General features: G+C 46.6%; 1 protein-coding gene across 2 annotated transcripts in view; it reads right to left on the bottom strand.

The window, feature by feature from the left end:
- SQOR (sulfide quinone oxidoreductase) overlaps positions 1 to 23,423 on the bottom strand; it is a 51,598-nt gene extending 28,175 nt beyond the window's left edge. The window contains exons 1-2 of one of the 2 annotated variants that reach the window (XM_047737699.1): positions 23,028 to 23,423; positions 1,738 to 1,988 (exon numbers count right to left, since the gene is read on the bottom strand). In XM_047737699.1, coding sequence (XP_047593655.1) covers positions 1,738 to 1,971 — 234 coding nt within the window. In that variant the 5' untranslated portion in view covers positions 1,972 to 1,988; positions 23,028 to 23,423. Of the gene's footprint in view, positions 1 to 1,737; positions 1,989 to 22,749; positions 22,973 to 23,027 lie in introns of those variants that run through there. The other variant, XM_047737700.1, reaches the window with a different exon arrangement.
- Between the last annotated feature and the right edge of the window lie 1,765 nt (positions 23,424 to 25,188).

Genomic DNA, 25,188 nt, shown 5'->3' with positions numbered 1-25,188 from the left:
CCCTCTATCCTTCCCTGCTGCTCATGCTCTCTATTTCCCTCTCTCTGACAAATAAATAAAATCTTTTTAAAAATTTAATTTTAAAAAATTAAAAATTAGGGCGCCTGGGTGGCTCAGTGGGTTAAGCCGCTGCCTTTGGCTCAGGTCATGATCTCAGGGTCCTGGGATCGAGTCCCGCATCGGGCTCTCTGCTCAGCAAGGAGCCTGCTTCCCTTCCTCTCTCTCTGCCTGCCTCTCTGCCTACTTGTGATCTCTCTCTGTCAAATAAATGAATAAAAAAAAAAAATCTTAAAAAAAAAAATAAAATAAATAAAAAATAAAATGCTGACCCTGAATTAGTCACTTTAAATAGGAAATGGTTGAAAACACACCCTCTCAGATTGCAGCATACCCATCTGAGACTACAGGCACGCCCCTGGACACCTCACGGAGGCTCGGCAGACTTCTTGAAAAGGAATGAGCTTTTCTTGACCCGCCCTCCCCATCAAACAGGCACTGGATGCATTTTGCTTCCCTCCCAAGGACACTGCTGCCAACTCGTGTACACCCAGCTCCTCACGAAACATTAGTCAAACCACCAAAAAATCTAGAATATTTTTTATGAAGCTACTGGATCATCTTAAAATGTTTTGCATGAAATAGAGCCTTACACACACTTCCCAGCTTCCTCCCTGGCACCTCTACCTTTTTCTGCTTTATAATCTGTTTATAATACCTGGTTCTTCAATTTCTCAATCCCACTAACATCTTTCCCAGAGGCCTCCCTGACACTCAACTCATCACCTGTTCTCCATACTAGAACAGAGAAAGGAAAGTGTGATGGCCACTGATCTCCCTCTGGATACTAGCTTGGAACTGGGAGACCTTTTTGGGTTGAACTGTCTCTCCCCAAAAGAGATGCTAAAGTCCTCACACCAGTACCTGTGAATATGATCTTATTTGGAAATAGGGTTTTCACCGATGCAATCAAGTTAAGATGAGGTCATGCTGCATTAGAGTTGGCCCTAAATCCAAGGACTGGTGTCCTTATAAGAAGGTCACTGAAGACACTAGAGACACACAGAAAGAAGGCCATGTGAAGAGAGAGGCAGAAATTGGAGTGATGCCAGCTATAAGCCAAGGAACACCAAAGACTGTCCACAACCACCAAAGCTAGGAGAAAAGTATGGGACAGATTCCCTCTCCTCTTCACAGCCTTCAGAGGGAGCATGACCTTGCTAATACCTTCGCATTGGACTTCTAGCCTCCAGAACTGTGAAAGAGTAACTACTGAGGCACCTAGGTGGTTGGGTCATTAGGCATCCACCTTTGGCTCAGGCCATGATCCCAGGGTTCTGGGATCGAGTCCCACATCAGGCTCCCTGCTCGGCGGGAGGCCTGCTTCTCCCTCTCCCACTTCCCCTGCTTGTGTTCCCTCTCTCGCTGGGTCTCTCTCAAATAAATAAATAAAATCTTAAAAAAAAAAAAAAAAGAATAAATCTATTATTTTACGCCACACAGTTTGTGATAATTTGTTATGGCAGCCCTAAGAAACTAATACAGAGAACATGAAAGCCTAGAGATCTGTCCCCTCCCATTCTCCCTCTCCCCACCTTCTCCCAATCCTTTGTGCGCAGAAGGAGAAGCACTAACGTGGACACAGGACAGCAACAGGGCCTGACAGCCATCCACGCCCTAACCTCTAACACACACGCACACCTACACGCAGGCACAGGGATTCAAAAAGGGGAGACTTACCTCACTGGGCTCAACAATGGCGACATTCTCCGCACCCACTCTCCTCTTCATGCGGGCGGCCATACTGATCCCACCACTGCCCCCACCCAGCACCAGCACTTCATAGTGGTTCTTGGCGGCAAGGCTGGGCCTTGTGTGCAGCTGAAGGAGGCTAGTCTGCTGAGTGCCCAGCCTGAGGGAGCAGGCAAAGAGCTGGGCTCGAGGGCCAGACGCCAACGCGGCCAGTGGGGTCATCTTCAGGCTGGATCAGGCTAGAAAGGAACAGATAAGGCTGGGAGTAAGGAGGGACCACTATGGGACCAAAGCATTTTCTTTCAGGGAGGAAGGGGAGGCTGGCATCTGACCAGCTCTAGTTGGTTCCTGCCATCTGCTCTCAAGACCATTTTCCCATCTGGCTGTAGTCAAAAGTCTCCTGGGAACATCACTGAGAGCTAACATTGGGCTAAGCTTTCCATTTCTCTCATCCTCCTTTCAGGACACCTCGGACTTTGTCTGAACTAGGTAGGCCTCACCTTTTAAGTTCTAATAATTTGCCTATACTTATCCTTGTTCATCCGTAACTCTAGGGCGTCCTGTGGTTTATCTGCCTGCCCCCCATTTTTCCTCAGGCATACTCTGTTTCTTTGACTTTTTAGTCCCTCAAAGATGTAGGAGTCCACAGAGAGATACCTGTACAATTCCTTGCCATAAACCACACCTAAGACCTTGGGGGAACTCCTAAGACACCCACCTTCTGCAACTCAGAGTTCAGACCAAGGTAACTGGGGCATTGGCCGCCCTCAGAAGCCTCCTGGCTCTGCTTCCCAGCAGACATGCAATGTAATCACATCACTGACCACACGTCAGCAAAAGCCCTCCACACCCTTGGTAACTTCAACCAGAAGATAAAAAAGCCATAAAAGGAGCCCTGCCTGGTATCGTAAAGTTATGTTTTATGTACAGAATCAGCATGTGCTGCTGACCAGTCTTTTGTTATGTCCAATTCAATAAACAATCTTCCCTTCACGATTCCTCCCAGAGACCCACTTCACCTGTTTCTGTGCTGAGCAGTTAGTGCTTTGCCAGAGAGGAAGTAAGGGACTCTCGGGAACTGGGCCTGGCTTCACCCCATCCACAGAACAGGTCTCACACTTTGCACACCCTCTATTTGCGTAACTTGAAGGGCCCAGACTCAAAATATCACCCTCTCTGGGTATTCCACTGCCCCAAATTTCACCATCAAGTTCCGTCCTTTGGGTTCAACAATGCTCCAGGAACCCTTTACTAAAATGAGGGTACCCAGCTGGGGGATAACACTTCTAGTTGCTAAGGTCATGAACTTCATCATGGGAACACTTCAATTACATGATTTTTCCCTCCAACTAAAGAAGAGGAAGGCTACACGAGGGGATTACACAAAGCCAAGATGGGAAAAGGATGTGAAAGGAAGTAAGAAAGGCCCTGGAGGAGGGAGGAATGAACTAGTGGTAAGGAGGAGGAGGTGAGTGCTGATTTTTTTTTTTTAAAGATTTTATTTATTTATTTGACAGAGAGAGATCACAAGCAGGCAGAGAGGCAGGCAGAGAGATAGGAGGAAGCAGGCTCCCTGCTGAGCAGAGAGCCCGATGCGGGACTCGATTCCAGAACTCCGAGATCATGACCTGAGCCGAAGGCAGCGGCTTAACCCACTGAGCCACCCAGGCGCCCCGTGAGTGCTGATTTTGATTAGAATTAACTATTGCTGATTTTGATTAGAATTAACTATTGCAGAGTTTTGGCAAACCCAGCAACTTCCTCAGTATCTCTGCTCTGAGGTCCAAGGGGAGGTGGGGAAAGGGGCGTGGAGGATTTGGGCGCCTACAGTAAGTGGGGCAAGCTCATAAATTGTAGCTACAAGTTTAAAATCAGTGCAACCCTTCTAGAAAACAACATTTCTCATCTGGTGATGCTGTATTTCCATTTCTGGGATTCCAAGCTAAGGAAATAACCTCTAACGCTGAAGGAAAAAATCCTTTACAAAGATACTTCTCACATACTCATTCCTAATATGGTGAACCTTCAGTTAACTGGTTTGTGGACTGGCTCTGATTTCATCCTGGTTACAGAAAACCCACAGGCTCCACTCTGGCCAGGGAAGGCTCAGGTCCCAGACTGGTTTTTTTGTTTGTTTGTTTAAGATTTTATTTATTTATTTGACAGACAGAGATCACAAGTAGGCAGAGAAGCAGGCAGAGAGAGAGAGGAAGGGAAGCAGGCTCCCTGCTGAGCAGAGAGCCCAATGCGGGGCTTGATCCCAGGACCCTGAGACCATGACCCGAGCCAAAGGCAGAGGCTTAACCCACTGAGCCACCCAGGCGCCCCGGTCCCAGACTGTTTTAACCACCACTAATTCATGACTTATTCAATTTAACATGGTATGAAGGGGCAGAAATAGCGGTCTGAATGTCAGAACATCGGTGGGGAAAGGTTAAGTACCGTTATACATGATAATGGGTGATTTTGAGTTCTTCTGCTTTTCTGTTTTATAAAATCTCACCTATATACATAAATTGTTACAATAAAATCTTTATTTTGACAAGTAACATGTATGAAGTCTATTACATAAGCCTTCAATCTCTGAGTTAGATGCCATTATCATCCCCATTTTACAGATAATAAAATCGAGCCAGGGAGCAGTTCAGTGACTTCAAGGTCATACAGCCCATCAGTGGTGGGCTGTGAACTGAATCCAGGCACTTTGGTGCCAGAGCCTCTACTCTAAACCACTGTACTCTACTATCTGTGTGATCTTTATCAACAACAGCAAAACACTGCCTATGTGATAATATTAAATGAAAAAAAAAATTCAGATATATTTTCCATATTTCACCATTCCTTTTTATGGTACTGACACCTAACTATTAATGTTTGGGTATAACTATAATTTATTTTTCTTCTTCTTTGTACATGCTTTTCTCAAGTTTTTGTTAAGGAACTTTAGATTTTACATTTTGAAAATCAATTTTTTTAAATGATTTGAGGAAAATCACCATGTAGGATGTTGCTGTCTCATAGGGAGAGAAGATTTTTTTTAAAGCTTTATTTATTTATTTGAGAGAGAGAGAGAGAGCACGAGCATGCCAGTGGTGAGAGGGAGAATCTAAGCAGACTCCCCACTGAGCATGGAGACTGAGCATGGAGACTTGATCCCAAGACCATGAGATCATGACCTGAGCTGAAATCAAGAGTCGGAAGCTTTGGGTGCTTTCGTGGCTCAGCTGGTTAGGCATCTGCCTTCAGCTCAGGTCACAATCCCCGGGTCCTGGGTGAGAGTCCCACATCTGGCTCCTGCTCCGTTGGGGAGTCCGCTTCTCCTCCCTCTGCTCCTCCCCTGATTCCTGTGCACTCTCTCTATCTTAAATAAATAAACAAAATCTTTAAAGGAAAAAAAAAAAAGAGAGTTGAAAGCTTAACCAACTGAGCGACCCAGGTGCCCTGGGAAAGAAGTTATTTTACGGTGAACAGATAGATACCTATCACTTCCTGCCTTTTCCCTATTTTTCACAAAATGACAGAATCACCACAAAACTCTTCACTTCCCAGAAAAGGGAAACCATTTTTTCACGGTCTTGAGGCTACATCTTAAACCCCCGTGGAGAGGGTTAAACAATAATGATCTAGGAGGAGGCCTGGCTAAGTTTCTGGTTTCTAGGGGCTCCATCTATGGTTATTTAACCTCCTAGTCCCCCTTCCAGCCTAACACACCACAGTTTTTCTCTTGGAAGAGGAAGAGTTTACGCAAATATTTCCCTCATTCGGCCAAGATAGCTAGTTCTGTTCTATTTCAGCAGCTACCCATAGCCTGTTTCTGGATTCAGTATTTTTAAACACAAAGTCCTCTCAACTCCAATAGTAACAGTCATCAAACAGAATGTCTGGAGGATTGACTTCAATAAAAACTCCTGAAGAAGATGCTGAGAGCTTCTGAGTTCATGACACATGCTAGGAGGGGGAAGCGCTGTACCTCCACCCCGACCCCCATACCTATGCTCTCGTCAATGTGGCTATTTCCGAGTTGTAATAAACTTTAAGTATGTTGTAATAAAATGGTAAGTTTATAACTGGTAAAATTTAAGTTGTAATAAACTGGTAAGCATGAGTAGTGTTTTCTGTGTGTCATTCTAGTGAATTACCAAACCTAAAAGGGGGTCATGGGAACCCCCAAATATGTAGTCAGCCAGGTAGAAGTGTGGGTAACCTGGGACCACATTTATAGATGACATCTGAAGTGGGGGCAGCCTTGTGGGGCTGAGCCCTTACCTGATATAATTCCGGGAGTTACCGCCAGAATTTAATTGTTGGACACCCACTTGGTGTCAGAGAACTGGCTATTGTTGGAAAAACCATACATTTGGTGTTAGAATATTAGAAGTGGTGTCAGAAAATATTACGCAGGAACCGATAAGAATTTCTGGCATTATCTAAACCAAGTCTATAGCAACAACCAAAAAAAGCAGCAGCAGTCACACAACCTTAACCAGAAGGCAAACAGAAAAGACCAAACTTGACGCTGAAGTCAGCAGAAAAGAAACAGTATTTCTGCCAACCAAATAACAAGGAAGCATAAATCTAATATGACTTCTTAGTCTCTCAAGAAGATTATCTAAAACATATTATTCAGTTAAGAAATAAGAACTACCAACGAGGGACACCTGGGTGGCTCAGTTAGTTAAGCATGGACTCTTGATTTCAGGCTCAGGTCATGACCTCCCGGTTGTGAGATGGAGCCCTGTGATCTCCGTGCTAAGTGTGGAAACTGCTTTAGGATTCTCTCCTTCTCTCTCTGCCCCTCCCACACCTAGGGGGTAAAAAGAATTAACTACCAATGAAACAGAAGAATGCAGCCACTTTATCTCTACTTTCTTACAAGGTGAAACACACACTTTTAAAAAATAAATAAGGCAAATTTAACTTGCATTTAACAAGTGCATGTAATACATTTTATAATTAATTGATTTCATGATTCTAAGTTAAATAAAAATTCTTCAGTTAATCCTACATCCATTGAGTGCCTCCTGCAACGTATCAAAATAAATGCTTTGCTCAAAAAAAAAAAAAAAAAATTTAAAAAAGGGGCACCTGGGTGGCTCAGTGGGTTAAAGCCTCTGCCTTTGGTCCAGGTCATAATCTCAGGGTCCTGGGACTGAGCCTGCATCGGGCTCTCTGCTCTGCAGGGAGCCTGCTTCCTCCATTCTCTCTCTGCCTGCCTCTCTGCCCACTTGTGATCTCTGTCAAATAAATAAAATCTTAATAAGTAAGTAAATAAATAAATAAATGCTTTGTTCTATCTGTAGTCTAACTGGCAAATGAAATCCCTGCTGACTGAAAATAAGACCATAACCTAGGCATCTCCTACTTACATCACTGGCAGCTGGCTCCCGCCCGGGGCCAGACAAGTCTTTGGGACCCCTCAGCTTTCCACTGCTGGCCCTTCCTGCAAAGGCAGCACCCAGCGCCTATGTGGAAACATCCCCATGATCAGGGAGCCCCACAGCCCGGATGCAGGGTTCGACTCCAGGACCCTGGGATCATGATTTGAGCTGAAGGTAGACACTTAAACACTGAGCCACCCAGGAGCTCCTACTCAGGGCCTCTTACTGAAAGCTCCACCAGGCCAGTCAGACTTTCAGTTAACCTTTCAGCGACTTCTGCTCTTGCAGAAAACAGTGGGTCTCTGTACGGTTCACAGCTGTTTTACCTCAAGCCTACACTACACCAGGCAGGGCCCTCCTTGCTTCAGGTTTCAGTAACCACAAAGCAACTTTTACCTTGTCAGCTGCGTAGAACACCTCCAAAATCAAAGCGGAAAAGAGATAAGGAATAGCCTCCAGCTCTGGCCACCCCCTCGGTTCCTCCCACCCTGCCTCTCCATTCCCCCGCCCGGTCTTCCCTGGCCCAGGCTTACTCTGAGCTGCTCTATCCTGAAGGTCTCAATCCCTGCGGGTCCCAGTCTCTGAGGCACCAGTGAGCCTTGTCTGCTCAGCCCAGGTGGGGCTTTCCCCTAATGCCCTTGTGGTGAGACTCCAGAAAGGCTCCTCCTCCTCCCCTAGCTCCTCCCCATTGGGCTTTCTAGGCTTATTTACTTAAATCGGCCCTGTGGCTGTCATTAGTTACAGCTCAACCAAATTACTTCCAGAAGATAGTATTTGATAGGAAAAAGTAGGGAGAAACTGTCACAATGATAATAGCTACATTTACTGAGCATTTACTAGTTCTACTTTACTTTCTCTCAGGGACTCCTTCAAATAGCTTTGTAAAAGGGATGGTAGCATCCCCATTTTACAGATGAAAAAAATGACATTTAGTATAAGGTTGGAGGGCTTTCCTGAGGTTACATCACTAATTTAACCAGGAGAGTTTTTTTTTTTTAAGATTTTTATTTATTTATTTATTTCACAGACAGAAATCACAAGGAGGTAGAGAGGCAGGCAGAGAGAGAGGAGGAAGCAGGCTCCCTGCTGAGCAGAGAGCCCGATGCGGGGCTCGATCCCAGGACCCTGAGATCATGACCCGAGCCGAAGGCAGCGGCTTAACCCACTGAACCACCCAGGCGCCCCTAACCAGGAGAGTTTAATTCAAACTGACTCCTCAACTGAGTTCTCACAGTGTTGGGCCTAAGAGATAATTGGAGGAAAATGCCTACTGGCTAAATTGTATTGATATTCAAATTTAAAGTAACTTCTGCCCCCTGGGAGAGGGGTGGGAGGGAATCTACAAATTTAAAGAAAAAAAAATTACATTTCTTGGGGAGGGGTGAGATACAATAACAGCACTAATATAATTTTTGAAGAGCCCTTATCTTTTAGAAATACATACTGAGATTCTTAAAAATGAAATGATTTGGAACTTGCTTGAAAATACTACAAGTGGAGTAGGTAGAAGCTTAGAAAACACAAGACTGACCATGAGTTGATAATAATTTGAAGCCAACTATGGATATATAAGGGCATTCTCCATGGTAGGAAAGTGTCCACAATAAAAAAAAAAATGAAATAACAAAAAACAATGTGTTAGAGTGGGCAGCTCTTTAGTCACTGAAATGGTCAGTTGTGGGCATATTTCAAGTAATAGCAAGATAACAGACATGCAAGGAATAGCAACACCATTACAACCATACTTCCCTCCTGTGTGCCCAGAGCTGTGCCACTCAAGGGGCCCACACCTGAGCCCCCCTGAAGGTACTCATACCACTTTACAGATGGGCAAACCAAGGCTCAGAGAGGCAAGGTGATCTTCCAAAGGTCACACAATGTGTCAGCAGCAAGACTGGAGCCACAATGAGTCATTTATGTGAACAGCAACTTCTTCTGAATGGCCCCTGGAGCACCAATGCAGACGTTCACAGGAGCTAGTAAGTCAGAGGACCATTACCCAGCTGGAGATCTGGGACAGCCTCTCTTCTGGGCTGGGCTGGACCTGGAAGGGACGAAGAGTCCTACAACCCCTAGGGGCCCCACAGACCATCTCCCAGAGGGGCGGGACTCTACACAAGGATAGATCCAGGTTTTACAGTCATCAAAGCCTATACATGTAGGGACCGAAATTACAAACACAAAATTAGATATCATAGTTATTATTAACTTTGAATGAGAAAAGAAATCACAATAACTGTCTGGATTCTTGGTGATTCATGAGTCTTCTGATAGCTCCCTCAGGCAATTTACCGGAAATACAAGCATAGAAATACTTCCTGGTTGCCACTTGGCTGCCCCACCCCACCCCCACATCCCCACAGCCCCGTACCCCTGCTAGAACTCCCTGCCCCCACGAGGACCTGGACAAGAGACCAGGCCTGAAGCTTGTGCTTCTGGAGAAATTCACCTCTAGTGCCCACAGCACTCCTTTAAAGCACTCTGCCCACCTACCCACGTCTCTCTCCTTCTACCAGTCCTGAGTTTTGTCAATCCCCCCCACCCCTACCCCTTCCCAACATAACATGGCTTGTTTGGACAATCGGAACCTAGATCCTGTGAAACTGGTTCCTCACTGTCCTACGGCAGATTTTTATGTGCTGGGCACTGTGCTGGGCATTGTAGGTAGACACATTATCTTCACTTTACAACCGAAAAAAGTAAGGCTGCAGAAAGACTGGCTATATTCTCAAGGGACACAAAGACAATAAGAAAGGAAGGAAGGAAGGAAGGAAGGAAGGAAGGAAGGAAGGAAGGAAGGAAGGAAGGAAGGAATTAAATAATAAAATAAATAATAATTTAAAAAAATAAAAACAGGATTCAACCAGAAGAGACGGTAAAGAGGGAGGTAGAGAAGGAAAGCAAACATCGTCACTTTCCCTGGCACACAGAGAATACTCCTGGGAATTTGCTCGCACAGCTATAGAGGCTGACAAGTCCCGAGAGCGGCAGTCAGCAAGGGGGAGACCTAGGAGAGCCAATGGTGCAGTTTTTGTCCAAAAGTCAGCAGGCTCGAGACCCAGGAAGAGCTCATGTTGCAGTTTGAGTGTGTAGGCAGGAGAAAACTACTGTCCCAGATCAAGGCAGTCAGGCAGGAAGGATTCTCTCTTGGCGGGAGGGTGAACCTTTTTGTTCTCTTTAGACCCTCAACTGATTGGATGAGGCCACTCACACTGGAAGGGCCATCTGCCTTACAGATTCCTCCAGAGACATCTTCATAGACCACCCCAGGATACCGTCTGACCAAATGTCTGGGCACGAATTAACTGTCAACTGTCTGACAGTAACCTATAAAATGGCAAGTCCAACTCCGGAAAAACCTCAGGAAGTGGAAATCGTTACTATGACTGGATTAGTATCATTTTGGGATCTCAAGAAAATGCCAAACATTGTCTCATAAATCCTATGGCTCCTTAATATGATCTCATCTTAATCTACATGCAAATGAAGGATGCAGTGATTTCTGTGGGAATTATCAATGGCACTGGACTAGACACTTCATGAAGCCTTCCTGGAGATGTTCTGAGTCCTACTATATTCATAATGTTTTTAATTGTATTTTATGATTGTTTGACATATGGGAGCCTTGATAATCCTAGTGAGACTGTCCCTCCAGGGCTAGCTAACCCCTAGAGAGAGTAAATAACTTGTCTGGGAGCACACCTCTGTTATGTAAACCAAACCGTTCACCATACTTCCAACCACTTCCTCCATCTGGCTTTCACACTCCAAAAGGCAATATTCCGATGACCTAATTATCCCCGGGCCAGACATCAGACAAATGGGGTAGCCCCTATACTCCAACACCCACTAAAATTATTCAAATTAGTCAACCCCAAACCTGGTCAGCCCCTTCCCCTTGCCTCACAGTAACTCCAGTATAGGCTTTGCCCATGTCTTCCCCTCCATTTCCCCCCGCCCCCCGCCATGCTTCCCCATGTGGCCTGATGTGGTAAAACATGCTCCTGTCCCTGAATAAAAGCTGCCTCGTAGTCCTCTCGGGACATGATGGAAGATTCTGTATATTTAGCCAATTTTTTCCTCTTCTCCTTCTCCTTACATCTCCACTCAACAATCACGTGGCAGGCATTTAAAAAGTAATCTAGGGGCACCTAGGTGGCTCAGTGGGTTAAAGCCTCTGACTTTGGCTCCGGTCCTGATCCCAGGGTCCTGGGATCAAGCCCTGCATGGGGCTCTCTGCTCAGCAGGGAGCCTGATTCCCTTCCCTTCTCTCTGCCTTCCTCTCTGCCTACCTGGAATCTCTGTCAAATAAATAAATAAAATCCTTAAAAAAAAATTTTTTTTAAAGCAATCTAATTACACAAGACTGTGGAATGCTAGAATTATGTGGGTGACTGGACCAAAGTTTTACAACTAAATAACAGATACAATGTGATTTTCTTAATTTCATAATTACTCTGGAAGACTAGAGGGCTGGACCTTCCTTTCCTTTGTCATACTCTTATTACCTGCTCTACCTAAATGAGCTATCTTCTCCACCAAGGAAAGTGTTTTCACCTCCTTTTTATCCACTTAACCTTGGAAAATAGGAAGTGTCATCAGTCAGAGGTGCTCAGAAAGGCGTTTCAGGAACGAGTTTCCTACAGGATATAAATACATGTGCATATTTATACCTATGCTAAACATGTCACAATCATATTGTGGCTAAATGTGCACAACCCAAAATCTGCACAAAAGATCTGCAAATTAAATTATATTTAGCTGTGCTAAATGTGTAAGTGTATCTTTATGGAAAGAACAGAGTTACATTAAGTCCACATGCTGCTAAGACTATTTCTACCAGTATTCACTGAGTCTCTGCTACACACAAGGACCTGTGCGGATGGACAGAAATTTCCCCAACCCATTCCTGCTCCCATTCTCGATCTATTAGCTTTAGGTGCTAAGGGAAGAAGAGCAGATTTGCCAACAAATGCTAATGTAGGCCAAGAATAAGGTGAGGCAAATTTCAGGGGAAATTCTTTTTTAAATATTATAAGGTCCAATTTGAATATTGGAGTGTTTAAAATAAGCCATAAAGGGGCGCCTGGGTGGCTCAGTGGGTTAAAGCCTCTGCTTTCGGCTCAGGTCATGATCCCAGGGTCCTGGGATCGAGCCCCGCATCGGGCTCTCTGCTCGGCAGGGAGCCTGCTTCCTCCTCTCTCTCTCTCTGCCTTCTTCTCTGCCTACTTGTGATCTCTGTCTGTCAAATGAAATGAATAAAATCTTAAAAAAAAATAAAAAATAAAAAATAAAATAAGCCATAAAAAAGCTAGGAGACAATTTAAGTGGACATTTACATCATCAGTGGGTAAGATTAAAAAAAAAAGTTCTTAGCACAACACCTTAGCATAACAAAAATCAGGTCAATGGTTTGAATATTTAAACATTTTTCAAAACTTCTTTTTTAAAGATTTATTTATTTATTTGAAAGAGAGAGCACGCCAGGAGAGGGGAAGAGGGAAGGAGAGGGGTAAAGGGGAGAGATGGAAGGGAGAGGAGGGGATCAACAGCAACTGTGGCCTCACTTATACATAATTTAGGTTATCCAGAAGATGAAACAGAGACTTTGGAGCTGATGAGACTCAAATTTGATTTTGTACCTTAGTCAATACTCTGATAGGAGACCTCTTTGGGGACCTTGGAGTGAAGATCTTTTGTATATGGGATAAGAAGGAATCTATGGGAGCCAGAGTATGAACGGTGTGGCGGGCAGAATAATGCCCCTGCCGGAAGACATCCTCCTCCTAGGAACCTATGAGTATGTTACATTGCAAGCTAAGGGGACTTTGCTGGTGTGATTAAGTTAAGGACCTTGAGATGGGGAAAGTAGCCTGCATAATTCAGGTGGGCCCTCGTATGAATGGGATGGATCCTCGAAAGTGAAGAACCTTTTCCAGCTGTGGTCAGAGGGCAGGCGTGACTCTGGAAGAAAGGTGAGAGAGGTATCAAGCCGCTGGCTATGAAGATGGAGGAAGGTGTCCATGAGCCAAAGATGTGGGCAGCATCTAGAAGCTGGAAAAGAAAAAGGGAAAAACAAAAACAAAACTAGATTTTCCCTTGGAGCTTCTGAAAAGAACGTGGCTCTACTGGTGCTTTGATTTTCTAGTGAGACGCATGCTGGACTTCTGAACTACTGTACCGTAGGAACGGAAATCTGTATCCTTTAAGTCACTAAATCCATGGTAATCTGTTAGAGCAGCAGTCGAAACCGATGCATCACCTTACTCAAGCTTCACAACAATCGCATTAGTTAGGTATTGTTATTCCAATCTACTGTTGCTGAAACTGAGGTTCAGGGATGTTAAGTACATTCTAGTTAAATCTAATAGCTTGGATATAAACCCCAATTTTTAAAAAAAGATTTTATTTATTTGACATAGAGACAGATCACAAGCAGGCAGAGCAGCAGGCAGAGATGTGGGGGGAAGCAGGCTCCCTGCTGAGCAGAGAGCTCCATCCCAGGACCCTGAGATCATGACCTAAGCAGAAGGCAGTGGCTTAACCCACTGAGTCACCCAGCCACCCCTAAACCCAGATTTTTGAAAGTCAACCCTAACACTCCTTCCACTAACCCAGAGACGGTGGAAGTGTAGAAAATAAAGGTAGCCCATTTTGGGGCAGCTGTTCCTTCAGAGACAGCCAGAAAGTTTGGTGCTATGCTCTTGGCAGACTACAGAGGTTTTCTGCCTGCTACTACCCGCTATCCTGACCATCCCAGGGGATGACCAGAACAGTCCAGTGGGGATAGACATGACCAGAGTCTAGAACCAGAGTCCAAAAGCACCAAGAGGTTTCAATCTCTCTGGGAAAAGAGATGCATCAAAATGCCAGCAAATAACTCAGTGGCCACAAGAAAGTTCCAAGAAAGGCAAGGAAGGTAAACACAATGTATAGAATTGGCTTGAGCTAGAGGGACTAGAGCAGTGTGAGCCAGACTGGACGTTGGGCCATGGCTGAGATCAGGGTATTTCAGGGGAGGGTATAATCATGGAAAGGGGACAAGGGAGCACCATGTACTCCATTCCCCCTGGAAAGTAAGTTCTATCTGTGCAAGGACCCCATGTGACATGCTCACTGTGTTAGTCTCAGCACCTAGCACAGTGTCTGCCACAATGAGGGATCTCAGTAATTGTCGAAGCCCATCTAGCCTACTAGAAAATACCATAAACACGGTAGCCTATAAACAGGAATTTATTCCTCACAGTTCTGGAGGCTGGGAAGTCCAGGATCAAGGCACCAGCATAGTCATGTTGATGAAGTTCGAGAACATAGGTGAGGTTCAGTGGGATGAGATCCAGAGCCAAGGACCAAGAAAGAATTCTTGAGACATCTTTGGTGCAAAATGGTGGTTTATTAAAGCACGGGGACAGGACCCCTGGGCAGGAAGAGCTGCTGCCCCAGGTTGTGAGGGATGGCAGGCTATGTACCCTGCGTTTGGGAGAAGGTAAGGGAAAGGGAGGTTTCAACAGAACTTTCATATGCTAAAGAGGGCCTACAAGGTACCGGTATATGGAGATCTTGCAGAGTTGATCAAGGTTGTCTTTCCCTTTTAGCAAGCCATTAACATCAAGATAGTTGGGAGATTCCTAAAGAATGTCACATGTGTCCCACCCAGGAGTGGTGGGGGTGAGGGGGAGATTGTGAGGTGTCAGACTTTTGCTTTGTCCTCAGCCAGCCTTCTGCTCCCTCATCAATGTGAGGGCCTTCCCCCCCGCCCCCGCGCCACCCCTCCACCCCACCCCCCCACCCCGTGTCCTCACCTGTTAGAATTGGCTCTGGATCTCCCTGGACCCTCATTCGTATAGGCAATAATCCCATTCATGAAGGCCGGTGACTTCATCACCTCCCAAAGATCCCACCAAATAATACCATCACCTTTGGGGCATACATACATCAAAGATGTATTTTGGAGGGAGCACAAACACTCAGACCACAGCAGTCATATTTGCTTTGAAACATGAATTAAACGATGAACAGATTTATGGGAGTTAATTCATTCCAAAAAAATCTACCGAGTGTGGAGGAAAACACAAAGTTCTAGGATGGTTCCCTGCTTGAGCTAGTAAGAGAATGCTGTGCACAATTCCCACCTCACCCTTTGGGGACAGAACAAAGTGCAGTGTAGTCAAAAGGGGCAGAACACCTTAGGAGTTTTGATGAAAAAGTAATCTATGAAAACATGGTGAAACAGACAGAATCTGAGCAGGAGCAGGCGGGAGTTGACAAGTGGGCATGCTAGGGAAGGGAAGAGCACAAATCAATAAATCAAAGAGCGCATCTCACTCCAGCCTTCTCTGCCCTGCGCTGAGCCCTGACAGCTTACCTGGGAGGTTGGTATCAACTGGCCTGTTCCACCAAAAGCCTTAATTCTTATGGGGAGGCCCTCAGCTGCAGCTCAGCTCTTTCCTCAGGGCTTTTTGTTGTTTTTTTTTTAAGATCCTATGACCCTACAATTGCACTACTGGGTATTTACCCCAAAGATACAGATGTAGTGAAAAGAAGGGCCATCTGTACCCCAATGTTCATAGCAGCCATGGCCACGGTCACCAAACTGTGGAAAGAACCAAGATGCCCTTCAACGGACAAATGGATAAGGATGGAGTACTATGCCTCCATCAGAAAGGATGAATACGCAACTTTTGTATCAACATGGACGGGACTGGAAGAGATTATGCTGAGTGAAATAAGTCAAGCAGAGAGAGTCAGTTATTATATGGTCTCACTTATTTGTGGAGCATAACAAATAACATGGAGGACATAGGGAGATGGAGAGGAGAAGGGGAGATGGAGAGGAGAAGGGAGTTGGGGGGAATTGGAAGGGGAGATGAACCATGAGAGACTATGGACCCTGAAAAACAATCTGAGGGGTTTGAAGGGGCGGGGGGTGGGAGGTTGGGGGAGCCAGGTGGTGGGTATTATGGAGGGCACGTATGACATGGAGCACTGGGTGTGGTGCATAAACAATGAATTGTTATGGTGAAAAGAAATTAATTTAAAAAAAAAGATTTTATGTATTTGAGAAAGAGGGAGAGAGCGAGCATGAGCAGGGGAAGAGGGAGAAGCAGATGCCCCACTGAGCAGGAACCCCCTACGTGGGGCTCAACCCCAGGACCCTGCGATCACGGCCTGAGAACCGACTGAGCCACCCAGGTGCCCCTCTCAGGGTTCTGGTAATCACACCCTCTGCTTTTTCAGGCCTCGAATCAATACAATCACTTCACCACTCCCACTGGTTTCTCTTAACCTTGCCCACACCTTTGTAAACAGTTATTGTATTAAACCCTTCTTAATAACATGTTTGAATGTGCCGACTGTTCCCCAGAGACCCTGGCTGATAAGGCAGAAAGGCCCAGAACCTGTCTGGGCAATGGAAGACCAACCAGATTTGGCTGCTGTTCAGAGGAGTAGAAGAGTAAACAAGGAAGAAATATTATAGCCCAATTCTGAAGGGTCACACTAGAGAACTGAGGCTTTCCCCCGAAAAATCACCTTTTTTTTTTTTTTTTTTTAAGATTTTATTTATTTGTCAGAGAGAGAGGAGAGCAAGCGAGCACAGGCAGACAGAATGGCAGGCAGAGGCAGAGGGAGAAGCAGGCTCCCCGCCAAGCAAGGAGCCCGATGTGGGACTCGATCCCAGGACGCTGGGATCATGACCTGAGCCGAAGGCAGCTGCTTAACCAACTGAGCCACCCAGGCGTCCCCGAAAAATCACCTTTAAGAAGTAACAGAATTGAGGGAATAGTTTTGAGAAAATGAACCTGGTATCAGGGGGCAATTTTTTTTTTAAGATTTTATTTATTTACTTATTTATTTGAGAGAGTGCAAGCAGGGGGAGGAGCAGAGGGAGGGAGGGGGTAGGGAGGGACAAGCAGACTCATGCTCATCGCAGAAACTGCCGCAGGGCTCAGTCCCACAACCCTGGGATCACGACCTGAGCGGAAATCAAGAGTTGGATGCCTAACTGACAAACCACCCAGGTGCCCCTCAGGGAGCAATTTAAATAGGGGGAGAATCAAACCAGTCCCCGAAGTCAGTTTTGGAGACGAGTGCAGTGGTCTAGGTGTGAGTGATTAAGGGCCTGATCAGGTACTCATATTAGAAATGCAAATAAAGATTCAGATAAGAATGAGGTGGAGGAAAGGGAATGAATTGAGTGAGAGGTGGGAAGGGTACCCCGGGGGAAAAGTCAAAGTTGACACCCAAGAAGCAGAGGAGAGAGGAAGTATATGAAACAGTAAACAGGGCAATCGGGCAGGCGAGGGAAAACCACCTAGAACGAGCATTATGGAACTGTGGACAGGAGGAGGGCAGCCTGCGGCTGATAGGTGTCCCCTGGGAAGAAATAAGATTGGAGAAGCATATGGCACTGAAGTTCAGGCTGGGAGCTTAACCCCAGATGACTGCAATCCCATCTAGGGGTCACAGGTCACAGAGCAACAGTCTGCAGGCCAAACACAGACCGGAGCTAACCTCCCCCCAAAACTCCAGAGTCTTGGCCTGATAGCACCAGGCCCACATTCTCACGTGCTGACCCTCGCCTGGAGCTGAGCAGTCACCGGTTCCAGTTCACCCCAGCTCCCCCCAGTCTTGGTTCCTCCTCTGAGTCACCCGCCCCGCCCTGGCTGGCATTTGAATTCATGGCCCCCCCTCAAACGGCAGTGAGAGCCCTTGGAAGTTCTCAACGCCAGAGATCCCCTGCAGGAAGCACAGAGGATGAACTGGAACAATTTGGTTGAGTTCAGCATTTCCGAGTGTGTGCTCTGTGCCGAGCGTCAGGCTAGATGCTATGGGGACCGCCACGAAATAGTACCATCTGTCTGTTTTACTAGAAGAGACCGGGAATACAAGCCCTCACTAAGTGGCTGCTTCAGAAACTCAGGCACCAGCGAGGGCCGGGAACAGACAATGCGAACAGAGCTGAAGGCGCAGATACGAAACACAGGCTGAGCGGACTTTGTGTGACACCTGGGCTATAGGGGACCGAGGAGGAAGAATGTGAGCGACGACCTTGCTCGGGTGGCTCTAATGAAGAGAGGCTGTACGTAACAGTGCTGGATTACTCAGCACAGAGTCAAGGTCCAAAGCAGGGTGCGAGAGAAGGAAGCCACACCTCGAAAAGGGCAGGGAGCAGTGCTCTGTGAAGACCAATGTCAGCTTCGCCCTTCCTCTTGGCACACGTCCCCTTGAGTAATGGCAGCGCTGTCACCACCTGTGTGTTCGGGAACTGGATTACTATATTGCTAGCAAATAAACAAAATGGAGCAATCTTCGTTTAGGCCTGCAGGCACAGCAAAACTCTCCAGAGTTGCTATAAAAATCAAATATTTAAATATTTTAACATTAAGTATTAAGCCGTGCAGCAAATGCTCTGGTTGTGGACCAAGAGAAAGTCGTCCAGGAAACAAATATCATGTACTGCTCCCTCATGACTCAGGGGTCAGAGCCACACTGGGGCTCATTAGTTCCCTAACTCTTTAAGAACAAAGTGTTAAGAAATGTCTTTAAAGAGTGACTGACAGAGTCATCAGTGAGGAGTTGGCCACAAAACAGCAGTCCCCTTGGCTGCTAAGGAATTTCCGACCAGTTTCCCTTGCCTATACTCATTTTATAATCAAGAAAGCCTTATAATGACGGATTGACAACTTCAATATATTTCAAGCCATATATTTGCAGAAAATAAAAATTATACTTACAAAAGGAAAATGCTTGCTCTCTGACTTCAGACAAGGAAGAAGTAAGTCTGTCAACTGGATTACTTCAATGGAAAGTTAGAGGTTTTGACTGAGCTGTTGGCAGGTGGGGGAATGCCTTGCTTCCCTGCTTGAGTTAGCCAATGGGAATGTGGCCGCACGTGTTCTGGTTTAGGAGTAATCACCCTTTAGCTCCCCTTCAAGTCCATCATTCACAGTTGGCCTCTAGTCAAGTATACTGCAGGCTTCCTTTCAACGTCTGCATATGCCTATGTGTGTGTGTGTCCATCCCCAGACTGTAGAACAGGACACACTGGAGACGGAGGCCTGATGTGGGATTAATTTGCTCCCAGTCACACAGCAGGGTCAGCTTAGGCTGAATCTGATAAATGGTCACAGTAAAATTACTCTCATCAGGCTCGGGAGTGCTGGGCCTCCTGCTCAGTCTCCCATACAAGAAGGCTCTGAAGCGTAGAATTTCATTATGAACAAGGACTGGCCAATTAATCAGGCATATTAGTCCCTGGAATCCAGTGTGTGAGGTCTTAACACAATGAGAAAAGACTCTTTAATTACAAGTTATATATCTGTTGTTTGAACATGACTGAAGAGACGCCAAACTAAATCCTTTAATGGTTAGAACAGAATGAGGGGTAGGCTAGGTAACAGGTGTGCCAAGTCGCATAAGCTGGTGTCTGTCCTATGTCTAACCCAATGACGCAGTTCCCCATCCTGGTGAAGCTCTGTTTGAGGGTGTGTCAGGAGTCAGGGAGTCAGAAGACTGGGTCCACATTCCAGGCAGTGCCAGCACTGGATAAAGGATTGGACTTGGAGTCTCCAAAAGTCTCTTCCTTTTCGAAACACTGTGATCTTCCAAATGAAGGGGGGGAAGGGAAAGGGAGGTTCACAAGCAGGACTCAAATGGGAATACTTATTCTCCTAACTCCTGAGATTGATCCCAGCTGTGAATTACTGCAGCACAGAATCCCAAAGGTATAACCAGGCTAGCCCCTGGTATCTCTTCCTTTTGTAAGAACATCAGTCATATTGGATTAGGTCCCACCCTATGATCTCATTTAATCTTAATTTCTTTTTTAAGGGCTCTATCTCCAAATACTGTCATATGCCAAGGCCCTGGGGGTTAGGGCTTCAACATAGGAATTTTGAGCAGACACATTCAGTCCATAACACCAGAGTTAGCCCCAGTGTGTTCTAAATTTCCTATTCCTTTCAAAGTTCTCTCCCAATCTTCCAGCCCCCAATTTAGCACTTTTACAAGTAAACCTCAAGGCTGGCTGGCTAGACTGACTTTTCTTCTTCCTGTTACCATCCACATTTACTGGATTACATAGACTTTAAAGGCTGGGAATTAAGAAGCAACTATTTAGGAAGCAGCGGGGTGGCTCGGTCGATTAAGCTTTGAGACTTTGGCTCAGGTCATGATCTTGGGGTCCTGGGATGGAGCCCCCCACCTCGGGCTCCCCACTGCATTAGGAATCTGCTTATCTTTTCCCTCCACCCTTCCCCTGCTCGTGGGCTCTCTCTTAAATAAATAAGATCTTAAAAAAAAAAAAAAAAAGACAAGAAAAAGAAGCAATTAGTTGGCTTCAGGCCTAGTCTGGGCAGCTTCTAGCAAATTCTTCCCACCACTACTGCTATTTACCAAGTCTTCAGGGGCAGACTTATGTAGTGGGTGGTAGGGCAGGGAAAGGTAAGAAGAAAAGAGGAAAAAGAAATGTGTATCTATGCCCAGAAGTGCCTCATCATGGGTCTGTCTCCATTTCCTATTAGACATTTCCTGTGTTACAACATACGGATTAACAAGCTTAGACACAGTAAAGATGCAAAAGAACTGTTCTGCAGAGGAATGTGGGTTTCCCAACAACATTCAAAATCATTTTCTTGGGCAGAACACCAGCTGCACAGACCCACTCACACGATCTATCAGCCCTGACTGACATCCCAAGCACTCAGCTCCAGATGTGTTTATATATTTGTTTAGCCTGAAAAAAAAAAAAAAAAAAAGCCACCCAAATTTTAAATAGTCATATCTCAAACCACCAGCTGTCTCCTCAATGAATTTTCAGTTTTTTAGATGTAATCATAAGCAACCCTCCCCAACCTGCTTATTCATTCAATAAATGTTTACTGAGTACCTTCCATATACCAGGGCTGGGCATACCAACCATGATGGCCATAAGCGTAAGGGACTAATAAATGGTATTTATTTCACATCTCTGTGCCAGGTGTGGTGCTAAGTACTTAAACAGATGGGAAGACACAATTATCTCCACCATGCAATGAAAAAGCTAAGGCGGAAAGAAGTTCAAAAGCCAAGGTCAAGGGGCACCTGGGTGGTTCAGTGGGTTAAAGCCTCTGCCTTTGGCTCAAGTCATGATCCCAGGGTCCTGGGATTGAGCCCCACATCGGGCTCTCTGCTCAGTGGGGAGCCTGCTTCCCCTCTCTCTCTGCCTGCCTCTCTGCCTACTTGTGATTTCTGTCTGTCAAATAAATAAATAAAATCTTAAAAAAAAAAAAAAAAAAGCCAAGGTCAAGCTGCCAGTCAAAGCAAGTGTCAAGACCTAGCCATGTCACCTGACCTCTGGGAGTGCTCTTTGCACTCTGCAAGGATCTTAACCTGAGGCCTGTGAACTTGAATGGGAAAAAAAAGAAAAAATAACATCTTTATTTTCACTAATCTCTAGGAAAAATTTAACATTTTCTTCAGTTATACATGTAGGCAAAAAACCACAGCAATATCAGCGGTACCTATGATTGCCAACGGAAATCACAGGTGGTGGGGCACCTGGGTGGTGCCATCAGGTAAGCCTCAGCCTTTGGCTCAGGTCACCATCCCCAGATGGATCCCTGCCTCTGGGTCCATGCTCAGTGGGAAGTCTGCTTCTCCCTCTAGCCCTCCACCTGGCTTATGTGCTCTCTCTCTCTCTCAAAAATAAATAAATAAAATCTTTAAAAACAAAAACAAAAACAAAACCGGGGCACCTGGGTGGCTGGTTAAAGCCTCTGCCTTCAGCTCAGGTCATGATCCCAGAGTCCTGGGATCGAGCCCCACATCCCAGAGCCCCACATCGCATAGCCTCTCTGCTCAGCAGGGAGCCTGCTTCCTCCTCTCTCTCTGCCTGCCTCTCTGCCTACTTGTGATCTCTGTATGTCAAATAAATTAATTAATTAAAAAAACAAAACCACAGGTGTTTTCTTATATCACAGGTGTTGCCTATATCTTGAAATATTGTTTATGCTCATTACTATTCCAAAATTATGGTAGCTAGATCTGCTGCTGATCTTTAACGCATTAGGTTTTCTTTAAAGCACATATATTACTACATTATAGATTCTTTTAATATTTGATAAGTGCTTTGGAAATAGTTCCCTTTACAATACTTTTATTTTATAGCTTTAAAACTATTGTTTGGGGAAGGCATCCTTACTCTCCCCAGAACGGCCTGCCGAAGGGCTACACGGTACAGAAACGGGTCAGAACCCCGCATTACAGCAAAGAAGCCCAGGCAGGTGCAGAAGCTCTTCTCACTGCGTCTTTGGACAAGAAGCGAGGCTGGGGTTTTCATATTTAACCGAGAGATGAAGAGCAAACGGTAAGAGCCCCAATTCCGCCAGAGGATTCTCTCCTTTCCACCAATTCCCGTTCAGCACTTGACCTAAATGCTATCTCGTTCCAGCCGAAGCTGATTCTTTGAGTGTCCGCCTCAGTCAGACGCTCGGCGTCGGTGGACAAGTGTGCCTCCGGGGCGGGCTGATGTCAACCTCGGATCCCTGAGACTGGGCACTGTGTGCCGCGACGGCGCTAAGGGACATATTCAACAAGTGTCACCAATTCCCGCATACCAAGCCGCCAAGAAATTCCCACACACCAAGACCACAGATCCTTGGGTTTCCAACCGCCGCTCGCAGGTTGGCGTCACCGCGCCCCCGAAACCCGACACTCCGGGAAGGAAGCACGAGTCCCCACAGCCAAGTTCCAGACAAGGGCAGCAAGAGCTGCGGGCGTCGCGGGTGGGGAAGGAGCGTGAAGCGACGGTCCGCGCACAGTCCAGGCTGCGTGGGCAGAGCGGGGCCACCAACCAGCCTCCGGAGTGATCTGTCCCCGCCTGGTCCCCTCCCTGGCCCACGGCCCGAGATGGCCTCTTACCCAGGGGCGAGCGGAGCTTCCGGCCACAGTGTTGGCGCAGCAAGAGGGGCTTCTCCCTGCCCGGGCTCCCGGCCTCCGCTGGGGCTCCGCCCGCCCGCCCGCCTGCCCGGCCCCCGGGCGGATGCTAGGGGCGGGGAGAGCGGGGCTTCCCCCAGGAAAGGTCCGGAAAGGTCCTGTCGCTGCCCCGCCTGGCGCCCCAGCCCGAGACCGAGGCCAAGTGCAAACGGCACCGGGGCTTTGAGTGCGCCCGGAGGACAGAGCCAGGGACGCGGGTCCAGCCGGCCTGGAACGCTGCGGGCACGCTGCCCCCTACCCCTCGCGCACTCCGGAGGGCGGCCGGCGTCCTCACGCGAGTCAGCGAAGGGCACGGAGGCCACCTGTTACTCCCACCGCCCCTTCCCCCCGCGCTCTCCTGCCCCACCCCCTCTCCCGGCCGGCGCCGCGTAACTGGGAGGGGCGAAGGGGAGGCCGGGCTCTGGATAAAGGTCCGGCAGTTTGGATTAGGTCCTCCTGGGCGTGCTTCTGCCTGGTACCCGCGCGTCCCAGGAAAACAGTGACCCCTGCGCACACTTAACAGATAAGGCCACCCTGGCCCCGAGCGGCCCAACGACTCGCTTTGGTAAAGACTGGAGCCTCTCTCTTAGCTCTGGGAGCAGGCTGGGGCCAGCTGGCTTCGGCACTGGCCTTCACACCATCTTCCATCCTTTCATGACTGGACATTTTCAATTGGCTGCTCTCTTCAAGGGGGGGCTGCAAAGTGTGGATGAGCGGGTCTCCACCAAAACAGATCAAGCAGCACCTCTTTATAATAAATAGAGGGTGTCCCAAAAGTCTTACTACAATTTAAACTGCCGGAGACCTTGAAAACTGTAAGATACTGATGAAAGGAGTTGAAGAACACACAAACGAAAGACAGTTCGTGCTTGTGGATTGAAAGAATTAATGTTAAAATGTCCACACTACCCGAAGCAATGTGTAGGTTCAATGTAATCTTTCCAAACATTTCAATGACATTTTTCCCCACAGAACTAAAACAAACCCTCCTAAAATGTGTATGGAACCACAAGACCCAGAGTATCTAAAGCAATCTTGAGCAAAAAGAACAAAGCTGGAGGCGTCATGCCTCACCTAAGACCCCTCCTTCTTCTTCCAAGACCAGTGACTATAACATCACACAGCCAGGAAGGGGGCTAAGAGTTTGTGCACTCCCTCCTGCAATCATTCTTTCATATGATGTATACTCCCCAGTCCCCTGCCTGCTAGGTGTCCAGCAAGTGCTGTGCCTGCTCCCTGGTTGTACAGTGGACAAAGCAGACTTGGTTCCTACCCACGTGGGCATTGCAAAGTAGTAAAGTGTGCTTGCCTTGATGGGGGTCTAGCACAAACATCACTGAAGGGTGGGAAGATGAAGCTGTTTTTCAGAGCAGAAGAACTAATGTAAATGGAGGGACTTCACCAACTACAGAGGGCTCTATCTCAATCAGCATTCTTGGTTGTGAGCAGGAAACAAGCTCTGGATACCGTATGTAGAAAACGGTTATTAAAGACTCACAGGGGTTCACGGAAGCACCAAAATGATGCGGTAATGGTGGCAGGAGAAGTGGACAGGAATCAAGACAGCTCTGCAGCATCAAAACCCAGAAAGCACAATACCATCTGGTGGCACCAAGAATTTTCCACTGCACTCGCGTGACCCAGATAGAAAGGAAATGAGAATTCAAGTCCTCTGTGGGAGTGTCCACTGGCCGACTCTATGTCAAAAACCAGCCCACAGCTATTGAAGCAGAGTGAGAGCACGTTCTGTCCCTCTTCCACCAGTGTTCTTATGATGGGTGTGCCCCCAAGTGGGGAAAGGGTTGGGATACTGGGCAGGAAAACAGGAAGAAAAAAAAAAAAAAAAGAAAGACGCTGTCTACCATAGGCTCCACAAATATAAGATCTTATTAGTATAGATCGTTTTCTACACACATAAGCAAGGTGGTATTAAAGTGAAAACTCAGTCCTAGAGCAACCAGGGGTTCTGCCAAACCTTTCACTGTTAGAATGCTGTAGAGTGGGGGTGTGGCTCAGGGCGGCTCAGACTCTCCATCCACAGGAATCTCCTGGAATATAAGAAAAATACTGGGTCTGCAATCAAGTGTTTCTCAGAAACATAGTTCCA

This window comes from Lutra lutra, chromosome 7 (assembly GCF_902655055.1).
Source record: "Lutra lutra chromosome 7, mLutLut1.2, whole genome shotgun sequence".
Taxonomy (NCBI): domain Eukaryota; kingdom Metazoa; phylum Chordata; class Mammalia; order Carnivora; family Mustelidae; genus Lutra; species Lutra lutra.
The sequence above is the reverse complement of the archived record's forward strand: the minus strand, read 5'-3'. Positions and strand labels throughout refer to the sequence as shown.